The sequence below is a fragment of the Dipodomys ordii genome, unplaced genomic scaffold (assembly GCF_000151885.1).
Source record: "Dipodomys ordii isolate 6190 unplaced genomic scaffold, Dord_2.0 Scaffold36, whole genome shotgun sequence".
Taxonomy (NCBI): Eukaryota; Metazoa; Chordata; class Mammalia; order Rodentia; family Heteromyidae; genus Dipodomys; species Dipodomys ordii.
Window position 1 is genome coordinate 14,621,097 of NW_012267252.1, and position 14,508 is coordinate 14,635,604.

General features: G+C 41.8%; 2 protein-coding genes across 2 annotated transcripts in view; both read left to right on the top strand.

The window, feature by feature from the left end:
• The window catches only part of Tdrd1 (tudor domain containing 1), a 36,066-nt gene extending 28,253 nt beyond the window's left edge, over positions 1 to 7,813 (top strand). The window contains exons 18-24 of the mRNA XM_013017702.1: positions 829 to 1,113; positions 1,864 to 1,980; positions 2,901 to 3,017; positions 5,153 to 5,320; positions 6,555 to 6,779; positions 7,590 to 7,636; positions 7,721 to 7,813. Coding sequence (XP_012873156.1) covers positions 829 to 1,113; positions 1,864 to 1,980; positions 2,901 to 3,017; positions 5,153 to 5,320; positions 6,555 to 6,779; positions 7,590 to 7,636; positions 7,721 to 7,813 — 1,052 coding nt within the window. The remainder of the gene's footprint in view (positions 1 to 828; positions 1,114 to 1,863; positions 1,981 to 2,900; positions 3,018 to 5,152; positions 5,321 to 6,554; positions 6,780 to 7,589; positions 7,637 to 7,720) is intronic.
• A 6,572-nt stretch (positions 7,814 to 14,385) lies between these two features.
• The window catches only part of Vwa2 (von Willebrand factor A domain containing 2), a 32,552-nt gene continuing 32,429 nt past the window's right edge, over positions 14,386 to 14,508 (top strand). Inside the window, exon 1 of the mRNA XM_013017660.1 lies at positions 14,386 to 14,445. The gene's annotated coding sequence lies outside the window, so the exon portion shown is untranslated. The remainder of the gene's footprint in view (positions 14,446 to 14,508) is intronic.

Consider the following 14,508-nt stretch of genomic DNA (forward strand, 5'->3'; position numbering starts at 1 on the left):
CTCCTCCTCCCCCCCCCACTTTTTTTCTGGAACTAGGACTTAAATTCAGAGTCTCAAGCTCTCACCTTTTTCTGCTCATGGCTTATACTCTACCACTTGAGCTATACCTCCACTGCCCTCACAGGATTTTTCTGGTTACTTGGAGGTACGAGTCTCTTGAACATCCAAAATTGGATGTTCAAATTTCAGTCTCCTGATTGGCTAGAATTATAGACATGAGCCACTGGTGCCCAGCCAGAAATTGGCATTTTAACAAGCCCGCTAGGTGATTCAGTGCATGTTCACACTTGAAAGTTACAGTTAGAGAAGTAAGAATTGAAAGCCTGTGGTGTGTAGTATGCATCTTCAGTCCCAGCTACTGAGAAGATTGAGATAGGAGATTCACTTGAACTGAGGAGTTGAAGACCAATCTGGGAATGATGAGACCTCACGCTCCCTCCCCCCAAAAAATAGAAGCCAAAATTATCCAATAAAAATAATTTCAAATAGAATTTTTAAGTTACTGTTGGAAAATTCTCCACAAAAGTGAGTATCAGTTGATGTCTAATCATCAGAAACTTCTCATTGCTCATTGTGTGTGTTATAGAACATCATTGTAGATTCTGGAAAAGATAATACCCCTGGTTTTGCCTATTGGAAATATGACAAGTAATGATACGTTAGTGGAATGTATTATGTTAGCAGGTACACAAATGATGCATTTGTATAATTGTAAAAAAAACATTGCTGAGCCAAGAAACACAGACTTGCAAGGACCCAGTCCTGCGTACAACTGAAGCAAAAATTCACCTTCTGATGGGGCTCCTTAACACTATTCTTATTTTCCAGATATACAGCCTAAGAACAAACACTGGACGAAGGAAGCCATAGCGAGGTTTCACATGTGTGTGAGGGGCACAAAGCTCCAAGCCAGAGTGGTGGAAATGACTGAGAAAGGGGTGGGTGTTGAGCTCACAGATCTTTCCACTTCCTACCCCAAAATAATTAGTGATATTCTGACTAGTGAGCACCTGGTTTTAAAATGTGGCTCACCACACACCTACTTGCGGAATAGGAGACTGGCTAATAAATACAATCACCAAACTGACACCACGGAGCTTCAGGATAACACCCGTAAGTGATCTGATATTTAGATTTGTCTTTGGTTTTCACGGGCTATGAACATTTTGTTTTCTATCCTAAATGATGTCATATTCTTGGAGAGATTGATTTTTGTGGGTATAGATTGATACGATCATTAAAGTTAATTTTTTTATTCTTTTTACTGGGTAAGCATACTTATTTTTAATGTATTTATCAAGTAAAAAGTGTTATTTATCAAAAAAAGTGCCATACAGATAGATGTCCCTTCTTAAAAAGCAAGTAGATTAGAATTAGATAAAATTGACTAGAAATGAAAAGACAACCGAATATGCCACAGCAGTGTAATAGTTCAAGGAATCTCATGATAGGTTCACCTCTTGTAACACCCACATAATCTCTCAAAAGGGGCACCTCGGAAAATTGACCATTGAATTCCGGAATATTGATAATTAGGAACTAATGAACAAATTAAATAAATTCCTTGAAGAGAAACTTTAACTGGGTGCTGGTGACTCATACCTGTAATCCTACCTACTCAGGAGGCTGAGATCTGAGGTTTATGTCAGAGCCAGCCTGGACAGGAAAGTCCAAGAGATTATCTCCAATTAACGACTGGAAAACTGGAAGCAGTGCTGTGGATCAGAGTGGTAGAGTACTAGTCTTGAGTGCAAATGCTCAGGGACAGGGCTCAGGCCCTGAGTCCCCAGCCCCAAGCCTGGGGGGAAAAACAAGAAAAACTTCTTTATATTTAACGAGTCTTGTCTTTCACGTCCGCAGCAGTCTCTTCAGCAGATCAGTGGAAGACGATAGAACTGCCAGTTCACAAGACTGTGCGGGCAAACATATTAGAGATTGTAAACCCGGATTTGTTCTACGCTGTGTCATCTGAGATGCTAGGTAAGGAATCGGTACATGCTGAAACTCCTACTTTCATACCTCAAATTGTTTTTATTCATCTGTTTATTTGTACTTTCATATCTCATATTCGTTTTGTTCATCTGTTTATTTGTATTATCTTTGAGTTTCTTCAGCTGCTTTTTTGTAGCCTCTTTGAATCTATCTGGTTTTTTATACGTGTTTTTTTTTATTGATCATTCTTATAACCATGTCCTTGAGTTCTTTTGGGCTCGAAACTACCCTTAGAGTCTATTATGGTGGGATTTGTGGATTTTTAGAAGTTATGCTAATTGTAATTTTTTCACATTCCTTGTGTTCCTGCATTGAGATTTTACATAGTCAAGGCCAAGTTATTAATTGGAAGGTTTAATAACCTATAGTCTTGTAGTCAGTGTCCACGGTGCTCAGGCAGGACAGTGTAGTGGGAGGGTTACAGAGTAGTTTCTTTCCGGGAACAGGGGACAGACCAGTAGCCACACTTTTGCTACAGTGCTCAGGGCACCAAGCCTGGTTCCCAGCACCCCTCAGACACAAGAGAACTACGTGGAATGGCCAGTATTTCCCCACACGTGGGCTGTTGTTTTCCTGTGGGTTGAAGATGGGCTGGTCAAGGCTAGTGTCCCTTCTGTGCTGCTTCTACTCGAAACTTCTCTTCGTGTTTGTTTACTGGAGGCTACTGCTGGTCGCCCAGAGCTTTTTAGTCTATGGGCAGAGCAAGCTCTCGCTTTCTGACTTGCTGTGCGGGTCACACCCACCCACACACCCATTTTTGGCCCTTCTGCAAAAGGCAACTAAGAGTTTAAATATATTATGTTTTAATATACAAAATGTTGTTGTTCACTAGACTTGACATCTTTTAGGTTCTATTGTTGATAGTAGTGTTGGAATTTTTACCAAAAAAAAGATTGTTTCTACTTTAGAAAATCAAGAAAAACTGAGTCTGTTAGCATCTGAATTGTTAGAGTACTGCAATTCTCAGAAGAGTCGGCCATCTTATAGACCAAGAATTGGAGATGCATGCTGTGCCAAATACACAAGTAAGGTTCTTTTAAGTAAAATATTAAAGGGAATGCATTTAGTCTACCCTCTTACGTAAGATTCTGTAAACTTTGGTGTTTTATGTGCATATTTCATCTGGTTATAAAAACAAAATGCTAAAGTTACAACTTCTCTTCCGATATTGAGATCCCTCTGCTTTTCTGTTCTATATAGACTTTAGGCAAGGTCTACAGATCCATGTATGTATGTGTATAACATGTACAAATCTGTCACATCTAAGTAATGCTGGTCTGTTCACAGTGGATCAGTATAATGAAATGATTCACAATCTCTCCATGATTACTCAGTTATTTATTCATTATTACTTTATTTTTTACTTGAGTAGTTGTAAAAAGGGGTTTCAATTCAACATGTCAACTTATGTCCCTCTGATTTGTAGAATGCTGTATGTGAATGTACTAGAAGAATGAACTTCAGGGGTTCAAACACGTTGATTAGGGTCTTATTCTAACCAGTTAGTAGTTTGGGCATGTTTCCTTGGATAATATATTTAATACTTGTACTGGATGATCTGTGTCTGTGTCTCTGTGTGTGCTTATGTGCTTCCCTGGGGTTGAGATGATATGGGACTAGAGCCAGGTCACAGAAGGCTGCTTCAGGATCAATGGCTGGTTTGAGATGGCAGGCCTGTGACGAGTGTGGGTGGTTCTGAATCCAGCCGGTGGCTGGCAGGCTGGTTTCAGGCTGACAGCTGAGAACAGAGGGAGATAGGGATGCCTCCAGTCAGTATCAAGAATGAGATCAGCGAGTCTGCCTTCAGGACACAGTCTTGTCTTTCCAAAGAAGCCCCTTGGTTTTAGGATCCTGGGCTTTCCCACATGCCTGGATCCAAAGCTTAGTGAAAAGATAGGATGTGTACTTTGTTCTTGTTTCAAGGATAGAATGCCATTTCTCCAAGGATATTATCATTTTTAAAAAATGTATTGACATTTTCTTTCTTTGATTATTTCCCCCGGGTCCTCTTTTTGTTTTGGCCTCCTTGTCTTACCATTCTCAGCTTTCTTCAGTGCTTTGTTGTTCACATAGGTAAGATGAGAGCCTAAAAAATTACTTGGAAGTCTCGTTAGGTGTGGACAGGGCTTTTCCATTGGTGGCCTTCAGTGAAGGGTGATTTGGCTCTGCCATTTTGTATCGTGCCAGTGTCCCTATCTTGAAGCACTCTGCCCTGTGACAGCCATGTTCCCACCCGAGTGCACAGCTTTCCAGACAGTTCTCCGTAAATTCATTCTCCTCCACTTGGCTCCTGTCTGCTTGGTGCTCTCTGTGGAGGAGGAACCTGCCGTCCTCTGCAGTTGAGTGAGAGCAGTTGCCCAGGGAAAGGGAAGCTGTGTTATTAAGCCATATTAAAATAGGTGAAAATCAAACTGACCATTCTCTGTAGCAAGTGTAAAAATAGGTATGCTGTGTAAAGGTGTTGGTGAACCAAAGTCTGTTTACGTGTCTTGGGAAGGAGCTCGTTCCTTTGCCCAGTCCTCCACCTTGAAGGCAGACAAGCACCAGTTGCTGAGCCTTGAGGCTGGAGGTCTGAGGTGTGAAGTGGGATGCTGCCTCGTTTCTCCTCTGCAGGCTTTGGTTGAGCTACCATGGCTTGTGTAATCATTTCCACTCACACATCTATTTTTCTAGCCTTTAACACTACATGACCTCTTTTCTTGTTCCCTGGCCCATCTACTTAAAAGCAATCCAATCAAACAAACTACTGACACTTTTTTTAGTAGGACTTAGAATAAATTTGGCTCCTAATCTATCTTGAATTTTTGTTGTTGTTGTTGTTGGTCATGGGGCTTGAACTCTGGGCCTAAACACTGTTCCTCAGCTCTTCAGCTCAAGGCTAGTGCTCTACCACTTGAGCCACTGCACCACTTCTGGTTTTCTGAGTGGTTTATTGGCTATAAGAGACTCACGGACTTTTCTGCCCAGGCTGGCTATAACCCATGATCCTCAGATCTCAGCCTCCTGAGTAGCTAGGATTACCAGGATTACAGGCATGAGCCACCAGCGCCCAGCTTGATCTTGAATTTTTAAGTGACATAAAATGTAACTTAGAATAACTCATCTTAAGGAAGGAAGGGGAGTCACTGACTGTACATCTTAAATTCCATTATGTTTTCAGGTGATGATTTCTGGTACCGGGCAATTGTCTTGGCAACATCAGACTCCGATGTGAAAGTGCTCTATGCAGACTATGGGAACATTGAAACCCTGCCTCTTTCCAGGGTGCAACCAATTCTCTCCAGCTACCTGGAGCTACCTTTCCAGATTATTAAATGTTCACTTGAAGGTAGGCAATTAAGTCCCTTTCCAGTTTGAGTGTCTTCAGGTTTGTTTTTTGTTTTTTTGGGTTTTTTTGGTCTTTTATGTTTCATTGCTCTAAATAGGAATCAAATAGGATATTTCAAGTAAAGATAGATCACTCAGATTTCTAAGTATCAAATAGGATTATCAAAAGAAATGTATCCTTTATCTCTCGCAGAAATGACATTCATTTAGTCTGCCTTTGCTTCACAGCTTATTTTCAGAGCGTTGTGTTTCAGGGGTTCTTCCCTCTGTCACAAGCTCTGCTAGGAAGTGAGCTGAAGTGGACTGAGCTGTCCCCCAATGTCTTGTTCACTGTAAGGTATATTAAATAGGTAGGTTTCATTAGGTAGCCGGTGAAGAAAACACCACACGCTAGTCAGGCAGGAAAAGAAGTTTATTTACCGAACTGCTGCCCCCGCCAAGCATGGTGGAGAAGCATGGCTGAAAACGAAAGGGGGTGGGGGACCCACCTCTGGGTCAGGACTTATCTATGCCAGGGACAGGAAGAGGTGTGGCTATACTGGATCTGGATGTGACCTCAGGGTCTGGGACCCTCCTAAGGTCAGATGGGAGGCATGTGACCAGAGGTGGCCCAGGATGTGACCTAGCAGGAAGGGATGTGACCTAGCAGGGGGGGAAGTGACTGCTTCCAGGTCTGCCACTTACCTAGATAACAGATACTGGGCAGAAACTTAGCCAAGAGGGAGGGAGGTGTCCCTGTTCAGATCTTAGATTCACCATTCTCTGTAAGGACTTTCAGACATATTCTCTTGACACTTGTCAGCTGCCTTACTGAGGGTACTGAATCTAGATTTCTTCAACTCTCCATTGGAATTTGAATAGAGTCACTAAAATTTACCAAGCAGGCTTGTACTATTCCTCCTCAGCTCTCTACCAGAGAGCCCTACATATACCACCCTGACTGCTCATTGCCTGCGTGGCTTCCAACTCGAGTCAGGAAATTCGCTTTCCCGCTATTTGCTTCTCCCATTAGTACATTGAGGGTTGACACGTGTGATACCTTTATAGGTCAGTAACCGTTTATTGAGCAAATAGGAATTTTCCATATCAGCAGTAGTAGTACATCAGAGTAACCCAGCTATAGAAAGTAAACCTTTGGCTTATTGACCTTTGATTAATTTACCAAAATAGGATGTTTTTAAAAAGAGACTTGAAAACTAACCATAATCTTTCTTTTATTTCCCCTCTCACCCCAGGACTGACAGAATTGAATGGAAGCTGTTCTCAATTAATAATAGAGCTACTAAAAAATTTCATGTTGAATCAGACTGTAATGCTTTCTGTGAAAGGGATCGTGAAGAACATTCACACAGTGTCTGTGGAGAAGTGTTCTGAGAATGGTACTATCAATATAGCTGAGAAGCTGGTGATGCATGATCTAGCACAAAACATGGCATTGAAGCCAAATGCTTTCAATAAAGGTGAAGGTGATTTATTTTTAAACATGTAATTACTAGCAGATGTGTAGATGTCAAAGCTAGCTGAGACTGTCACCTTTAGTTGACCTGATCTTTCTTTGCCCCCTGTGCTACAGTCCCTTCCTCTTCCTCCACATCCCATGACAGGGCTCAGATTTCTGCTGCTACCTTGTTTGCAGTGGGGGGGGGGGTAGTCCCAGGGTCAGGCTCTACAGACAGCATTGGAGAAATCAGCACTGAGAGGCTCAGATTGAAGATTCTTTCTGCACTTTTTGTCCAGCTCACATTTGATCCTAACCAGAATGACAAGAACTCATTCCTTTTTTTTTTTTTTTTGGTCCGGTCATGGGGCCTGAACTCTGGGCTTGAGCACTGTCCCTAAGCTCTTCAGCTCAAAGCTAGTGCTCTACCACTTGAGCCACAGCGCCACTTCCGGCTTTTTTCTTTTTGCTTATGTGGTGCTGAGGAATCGAACCCAGGGCCTCAGGCATGCAAGGCAAGCCACCAGTGAGCCACCTTCCCAGCCCCGAACTCATTTCTTGAGTTGGAATTTCCTAGTGTTTCATAAGGCGTGCATTTGGCAGCTCCTCCTCATCCAGAAAAGATCCCATATGTAACAGTCAGAGGGCCTAGCCCATGCAGTGTGTATGTTCTTTATAAACAATAACAACAAGGTTAGTAGACAACATAGAACCCCGGTCTGGTTTTTAAAATAGAAAGCCAGGCATGTGGACAGATACGTATTTGATCTGGTTCAAGTTGTTTGTCATTTACCTTGTGCGCTACCTAACTTTTTTTTTCCATTTACTTTAGAAAAGACACATGGGATGAATTGTCGCTGCATGGAGTTACAGAAGCAGGTGGGCAAAAATCCCTCTTAAATGGAGTTACACTTCTCAGATTTTTTCAGAAATTAAATTCTACTATTTTCTTTTTTACTATAGGTTGAAAAACATGAGCAGATTCTTCTCTTCCTCTTAAACAATCCAACCAACCCAAATAAATTTATTGAAATGAAAAATAGGCTAAAAAGTTAAGTAAGTGTGATTTTTGTTGTTACTTTGGTAGTTGCCCCTAGAATGTCCCCAGCTGGACTGTCAGGATGGAGCAGTTGGTGTGACACGCCCCCCTTCCTTCCCACGGTGAGGTGGGGCTTCATGTCATGACTTCAGACTAATATTCTCCCTTCAGCTTGGTCTGACAGTTTTCCTCTGATGCTCTTAGTGGACCCGAGCCCAGGGGTGTTTGAATTATCCTGGCCTTTCCTCACTGTGATTTGATTTTGTGAATTACTGTGTTTGCAGAAGGACTTATAAAAATGATTGGGAGATGAAGCTTAGCTTCAAACTCATTATGTCCTGAAATCATCTGACTATTGTGATCTGAAATCATCTCACATTTTGTTACAAATTTACATTTGTCATAAATGTGATCTGAAATCATCTCACGTCTTGTTACAAATTTTTTAAAGTTCTCATGAAGAGGTCATTGAGTGGAAAGTGAGTTGGACCCACAGCAGGTTTCATTTCACAATGAAGCATCAGCCCTTTGAGCTGTGATGACTCCACTATTTACAGAAAATATTAATGATTCTAAACCAAGAGTTTCCCCAATTTTTGTCTTTTTATTCCTCCATTTTAATCTCTAGCCATAGTATGGCCTTCAGAAACGATGATCCAGCCAGGCGTGGCGTCATGCTTATCTTTTAGCTGTGTAAGAAGCCTAAATTGGATGATTGTAGTCTAGGCTACAATCAAAAACTTAAGGAAAACGAAAGGACTGGGGTGTGGCTCAAATGGTGGAGCATCTGCCTATCAAGCTCTGTACCCCCACCACCAAAAAATAAAAATCACCCCATTATCAATAGTCAATTATAACTTGTAAAATAGTGCTCCTTGTATCTTTGAACTGCTGTTCAGCCAATAACAAAGGATCTTTGATTTATTCTGTGTGTGTGCTCTTGTTGGTATAAATTCAGTATGTGTTAGGTCATATGAAGATAGATCCAAGGGCGGATTCATCTCAAATAGGAGCCAACAATGTTTAAAATGTATTTTCCATGTGATAATGTTAACTTTCTCTTTGAAGAAAGTGCAGTTAATTGAGTGCTACGCTAAATGTCCTAAGGATCAACAGTTTTTACTTTCATGATTTATACCCTTTATAAGTCTGGAGCCATTTTTAATGCAATTACAACCTTCAGCCCTTCCTAATACATTGTTTTAGTGCTTTCTGTTTTGGGTGCTTGAGTTTACCCTTAACTTTAAGCGTGAGGAATGTGCAGACACATGAGCTTCCAGAATGTAATTCCACCTAGCACCCATCATGGTGTCTTACTCAAGCTGATTTAACTGGTATGCACTTTTATCTGCCTGAGTAGTAGGCTTTCCCCGTCAGGATATTGAGAGTGCTTGCACACACAATTAAAGATGAAACCTGTATTTACTTTGTTTTGGTTATATTGGAGACAGTGCTTATTAGCTTAAAAAACAGCAGTACACGCATAAACTAGCTTTCCCCTTCTGTGCAAATAAATCACATATTTTGTTCCCATTTGGATACAGTATTATACTTTATATCTGTGTAGTGCCTTATTTACATCAAGTGCTTTATTTACCCTTTTCATCTTCACAATACCCTTACAGAGGAAGTAGACCGCACTGTTTACTTGTAGGAGCTGAGGCCCACACCAGCTTCTAGCACACATGGGGATGTTAGCCTGAGTCTTACTGCTCGGAGCCGCGTTCTCTGGGCTCCTCAGGCTGCCCTGTGTGCTGGGCTGCAGTGTCTCTCAGCCTGTTCTACAGGCTGTAAAATTAGGGGATAATATTAGAAAAACAATGCACACAGGGGTCATTTAAGCATACTTTCGTTATTGTGGTGAAAATCCAGTTCAAACATTTCTCTTACCTTTAAATTATTCCTAGAGACGAAGGAAAGTGTGTTTTAAAATGTTATTTCATCATCTCTGAAGGAATTCATTTTATTAACAATTGTAAATTGCCAAAATAGGAGTTCTATGATGATAAGAGCATATATTGTCTATAATAGATTACTCAAAAATCATAAAGGCTTAACACAAATCAATACCACTTTTTTTTTTATATTTGAAGAACACCAGTAGCCATATTTTGTATTTGTGAAGGGGAAGATAAGCAGCTATAATTCATAGAATTATTAATGAAAATTAATAAACATCATGGTGGTATTGAACAAGTCAGATCTATATGTCTAATATCAGTTAAAAGTGAATATTTGGGAGTGTTTACATAAAACAAATTACAGTGATTAACACAGTTTTTATATGACACATAAAGGTGGTTGGTTTTTCTATTTCAGATAACAGCATCCTTTGGAAGCAAATGCTTAGGAGGAAAGAAACAGCAGTGACTTAAGAGAGAAGCATTGCATTTTGTGTTTTTGTATATTGGAATCTTTTCTCTTCTCTGGTTTTTTGTTAATGACCTTTTGTGCCTCCATTTGTTTCCTTACTTGGTTCTATTAGGTTGTTTGGTTGGTTGGTTTGCGTTTTTTTTCTTCTTCCAAGTTCTTCCTACCAAATAAATCTTGTATAGAAGATTCATTGTGCCACTCAGGAGGCCAAGGCAGGAGGATTATAAATTTCAGGCCAGCCTGAGCCCTACATCATAAGACCCTCTCTAAAAGAAATAAAAAATAAGAAAAACAAACTTTAAAACAACTGAAAAGATTCACAAAAAAAAAATTCATGGGATTACTAGGAAGGCATAGAGAGGGGCTCCCTGCTGAACATATGACTCTCTTTCCTTTGGCCCATGCTGGGGGTTGAACTCAGGGCCTCATGCATGCTAGGCAAGCACTCTTACCTCTGAACTATAGCCCTAAGCCTGTAACCTTGGATTACTTAAAAATACTGAAGAAATGTAGCTTCATGCTAATATCAAATAAGTCTAGTTTGTGAATTCCAAAGTTTTATTATTTCCTGTATGTTTGAAGTATTTCCAGGTGTTCCCTGTTCCCATGGTCATCTGCCTCTTCCTGTCCTCTCTGAGGTCATCAGCATCTTCTCTCCATCCTTGATGCTTTTGGTCACAGAGTCTGTCCTGGGGTTCTGGACTGGTCCTTTGGGGTGGGGGAGGTGACACGGAGAGGGGAAGGGGGAACTTTCTGCTCCTGCCCAACCACATGTCCTTCCAAAGCTCTAGCCACTCAGACTTTGGTTGTAAAAAAAAAAAAAAAGAAATTCACTGTTTTATGAAACACAAATGTAGTTACCAATTTAAGTTTAAAAGCTGTGTTAGAGTAAATGTTTTCTTGATGCACATAATCTTAGATATTTTTTCTAAGACTTTTTTTTCTAAGAATTATGGGCCAGCTGACTTTCCTGCCAGCCCTAAATAGTTTCTGTTTGAGAATTTTCATGTTGTTTAATTACCAGACTCTGAAAACCTAAGATGTCTCTCACACATAGATAGTTAAATCAATAATCCTGGTAATTGGGATCAGGTGTTCTGTTATAGTGGAATTTTTCCTCACGTAAAGATGTTGCTCAGATATCGATGTGCTTGTATTTAAAGTTCATCTTATTTGCTCAAATAAAAACCTTTGTCAACCAGCTCCCCCGAGTATGCTTCCTGCTGGACTTGCACTGATTTCTGTGCAAAGGAATCACAATCACACTGCAGAAGTAAATGTCTTCGTTTATCCCATCTGCTCTCCAGCCAAAAAACATGCAAATGACAACTGGCCTTTTGATGAAAGAGAACCAGGGAAGCTGTTGAAAGATTACAAAAGATCATGTATAAAACTTCATTTCTTCCAGCTGCAGCATTTTAGCCTATAGTGCTGGAAATTCATCTAGAAACAATTTTAATTAGATGGAGCAACATGTTTGGTGATTGAGTTGGTTCCCCAGAAGAGATAATAGAGCTGTAACACTAGCCTCACAGATCCCACATACTAAACTACCATGTCTTCTTTCTGAATACACCTAAGATGTTTCCTAGTTCAGTATGTCTGCAGTATGTTTCACTGAACAAATACTGAGCTCCAACTGTGTGCTCGACAGTCGGTGCTGAATCTGGTTTAGTGTGGTCCTGCTATTCACAATTGGGAGAAGTGTAGAACCTCTGACCTAATTTGGCCATCGATGAATACACCAAATCTGAGGCTGTGTCCAAACAGTTTATTGTTAGGCAGAAATACTGAGGTGAACCATCTGTGCAGGAGTGTGAATGAGGGTGATTGGGATGCCATAGCTGAACTCTGCTGCTGTACAAGAAACACTTGAGAATCCAACACATGCAGATTTTCCTGCCACAAGCATATTCTGCCCAATTCCCATGGAGAATTTGATTTATGGTGAGAGTGCCATCCAAAAGCAATTGGCCCTTACTAGAAGCCATTGTTTCTAATGGGTTCATCACCAACACAGCTGCCTGAAGTGGGCAGGTGGAGCTCACGACGACTCTGCCCTTTCCCACATCATGAGGACCCCAGAGGCTGACCACAAAGTATAAATACACTAGGTTACTTTGCCCTGAGCATTGTTCAGGTATTGCAATCATTTCCCCAGGGAAGCCCTTTCAGACAACCTCCTGAAAACTGGTCGTGGTTTTATAGAATTTTAACTACCTGGCCTCATCAGTTTTCCTGTCCTGGCTTTTTAGCCCTGGAGTGATAACCATGAGACAGGAAAGTGTCCAGCCCCTGTGATATGAGTCTTGCAGGAAGGAGGGAGGGACTTGTGGTGCTCATGGAAGTCAGGAGCAGACCCTACTCCAAGGTGCATCGATTACCACTATAACCTGTTCCATATATATATGAAACAGCAAAGTTGATGATTGGGAAATTTGAGACCAAATGGCTGGGAAGTATTGGCAAGATGCCGTCTCAGAGCATTTGGCTATTTCCAATGTTAGTTGAGTGACTGTCACCCAAGCTTTTGCCTTCATGAAATCCTATATTTACTTGATTCAGCCAGACAGCAACATGTTTCTCAAATGGAAATCAGGTGTCACCTTGCACATTTTTTTCACTGTCTTAAAAGACATTGAAGTGTATGCTTTTCACCTTTAGGGCAGTTGGTGCCTTTTTGGAAACCCAGGGAGCCTTAGCCGGAAGGGGTAGCATTTCTGCTTCCCATGACATCACCACAATATTCATTTTTCCTGGCTCTTCAGACCACCCTTGTCAAACCTTCTGCCTGGGAGCCCTGTGTTTCTGTGGGATGGCTGCTGTGTCATTTAATGAACATTGGTTTTCTGTACATTTCTCAACAGGGCTCCGGTTAAGTGGCTATTCTGTGGGGTCAGGGAAATACACAACTGTGTCGGAGCCTGTTGGCTTTTCCGCTGGTCTTTTCCTGTGTGCTTTCATCGTCTGGGGGAACTGGATGCGAAGAATTTGAGTTGGGGTTCTGCAGGGTTGAGAATCATTACATTTGTTGCCCTTGGTAGATGAGGAACTGAGCAACGAGAAGTGTTTTATCTCTGTACAAAACCAACAGGCAGACCTAGCTGGGGCATCCCAAACCACTGTCTCCGAAGCCATGGGGATTGTGCCACACTGGGCTCTTTGAAGTGCATGCTGTGGAGTACTGCACAATTCACAGAATTCACTGTACCATGTGTGTTAACTGAGACAATGTATAGGGCAATTGGTGAAACAAATCACATTTTAAGACAGCATTTATGATGTATACATGACTAGATACGGCCAGGCACCATTGGGCATGCCTGTAATCCTAGCTACTGAGGAAGATGAGATCTGAGGAACACAATTATGAAAAGGTATAAAAAGATTGCTCTTTGCCTCTCAGATGGAAATTATTAGGAACTAAGGGAAAAGGAACAGAAAAGAAGGAACAGATAAGCTTCTTGGAAGGCCATTTGATAATATGATTTTTTTTTAAAAAACCTTGAAATTTCTAGCTATCTTCTTGTGGTCTAAGGAATTAGGCAAAGGAACAAAGATATCTAATAGCATTATTAAAACTGAAAGTTTAGTGTTGAGAAATAGCACATACGTTAAATACATTTAGAACATTATGAAGTGACTTAAAACATGGAAAATCTGGTCAACGTGCCACTAATGTGGAATGAACTAAAACATGTGAGTTTTCTAGGGCTAGAATGATAGGAAGTAAGTCCATGCACTGTAACAGTATCCGAAGCTACAGTGCAATATCTGATTTTTCAGTTTCTTTACTGGCATTTTCTATTTTTACTTTTGTGCAAAAGGTCAGCCTCTTCTCGCCCAGCTGCAATAATGGGACAGATTAATAAAAGTCAAGTGCCAGGATAAATAGAAACGATGCCAAAACCAACGTTTGCTCATGGGTCTGAGCAATAAAACCTGATAAGCAGCCAGGGATGGCAGGTCTCGGTTGGATCAGGGGACGAGTGACGGGAGGCTCGGGAGTACTTTGTTACTTTGCCGGCCTTGGCCAACGCCTCGTTTCAAAACGTGAGGGGCGAGGCCAGCAGGGCTCCCAGAAGCGCCTCCTCCCTTCGGAGCGCGCCCTGCTCTCCGCGGGCTGCAGCCGCTCCCCTCCGCGCTCCAGGCAGAGACCCGCAGGTGTTCCACGTGGCTGCCGTCCCGGGGCGTCCGCGCTGCCAGGCCTCTGGCCCAGTGGAGCCTTCGCCTGCACCCCGACCACAGCAGCCTCCTTTGCCCTGCGCTCCGCCCGGTGAGTGATCGCGCGAGTCTGCCGGCCGGCCGGGGCGCGGGGACCCCCCGCGTGCGCCCGGGG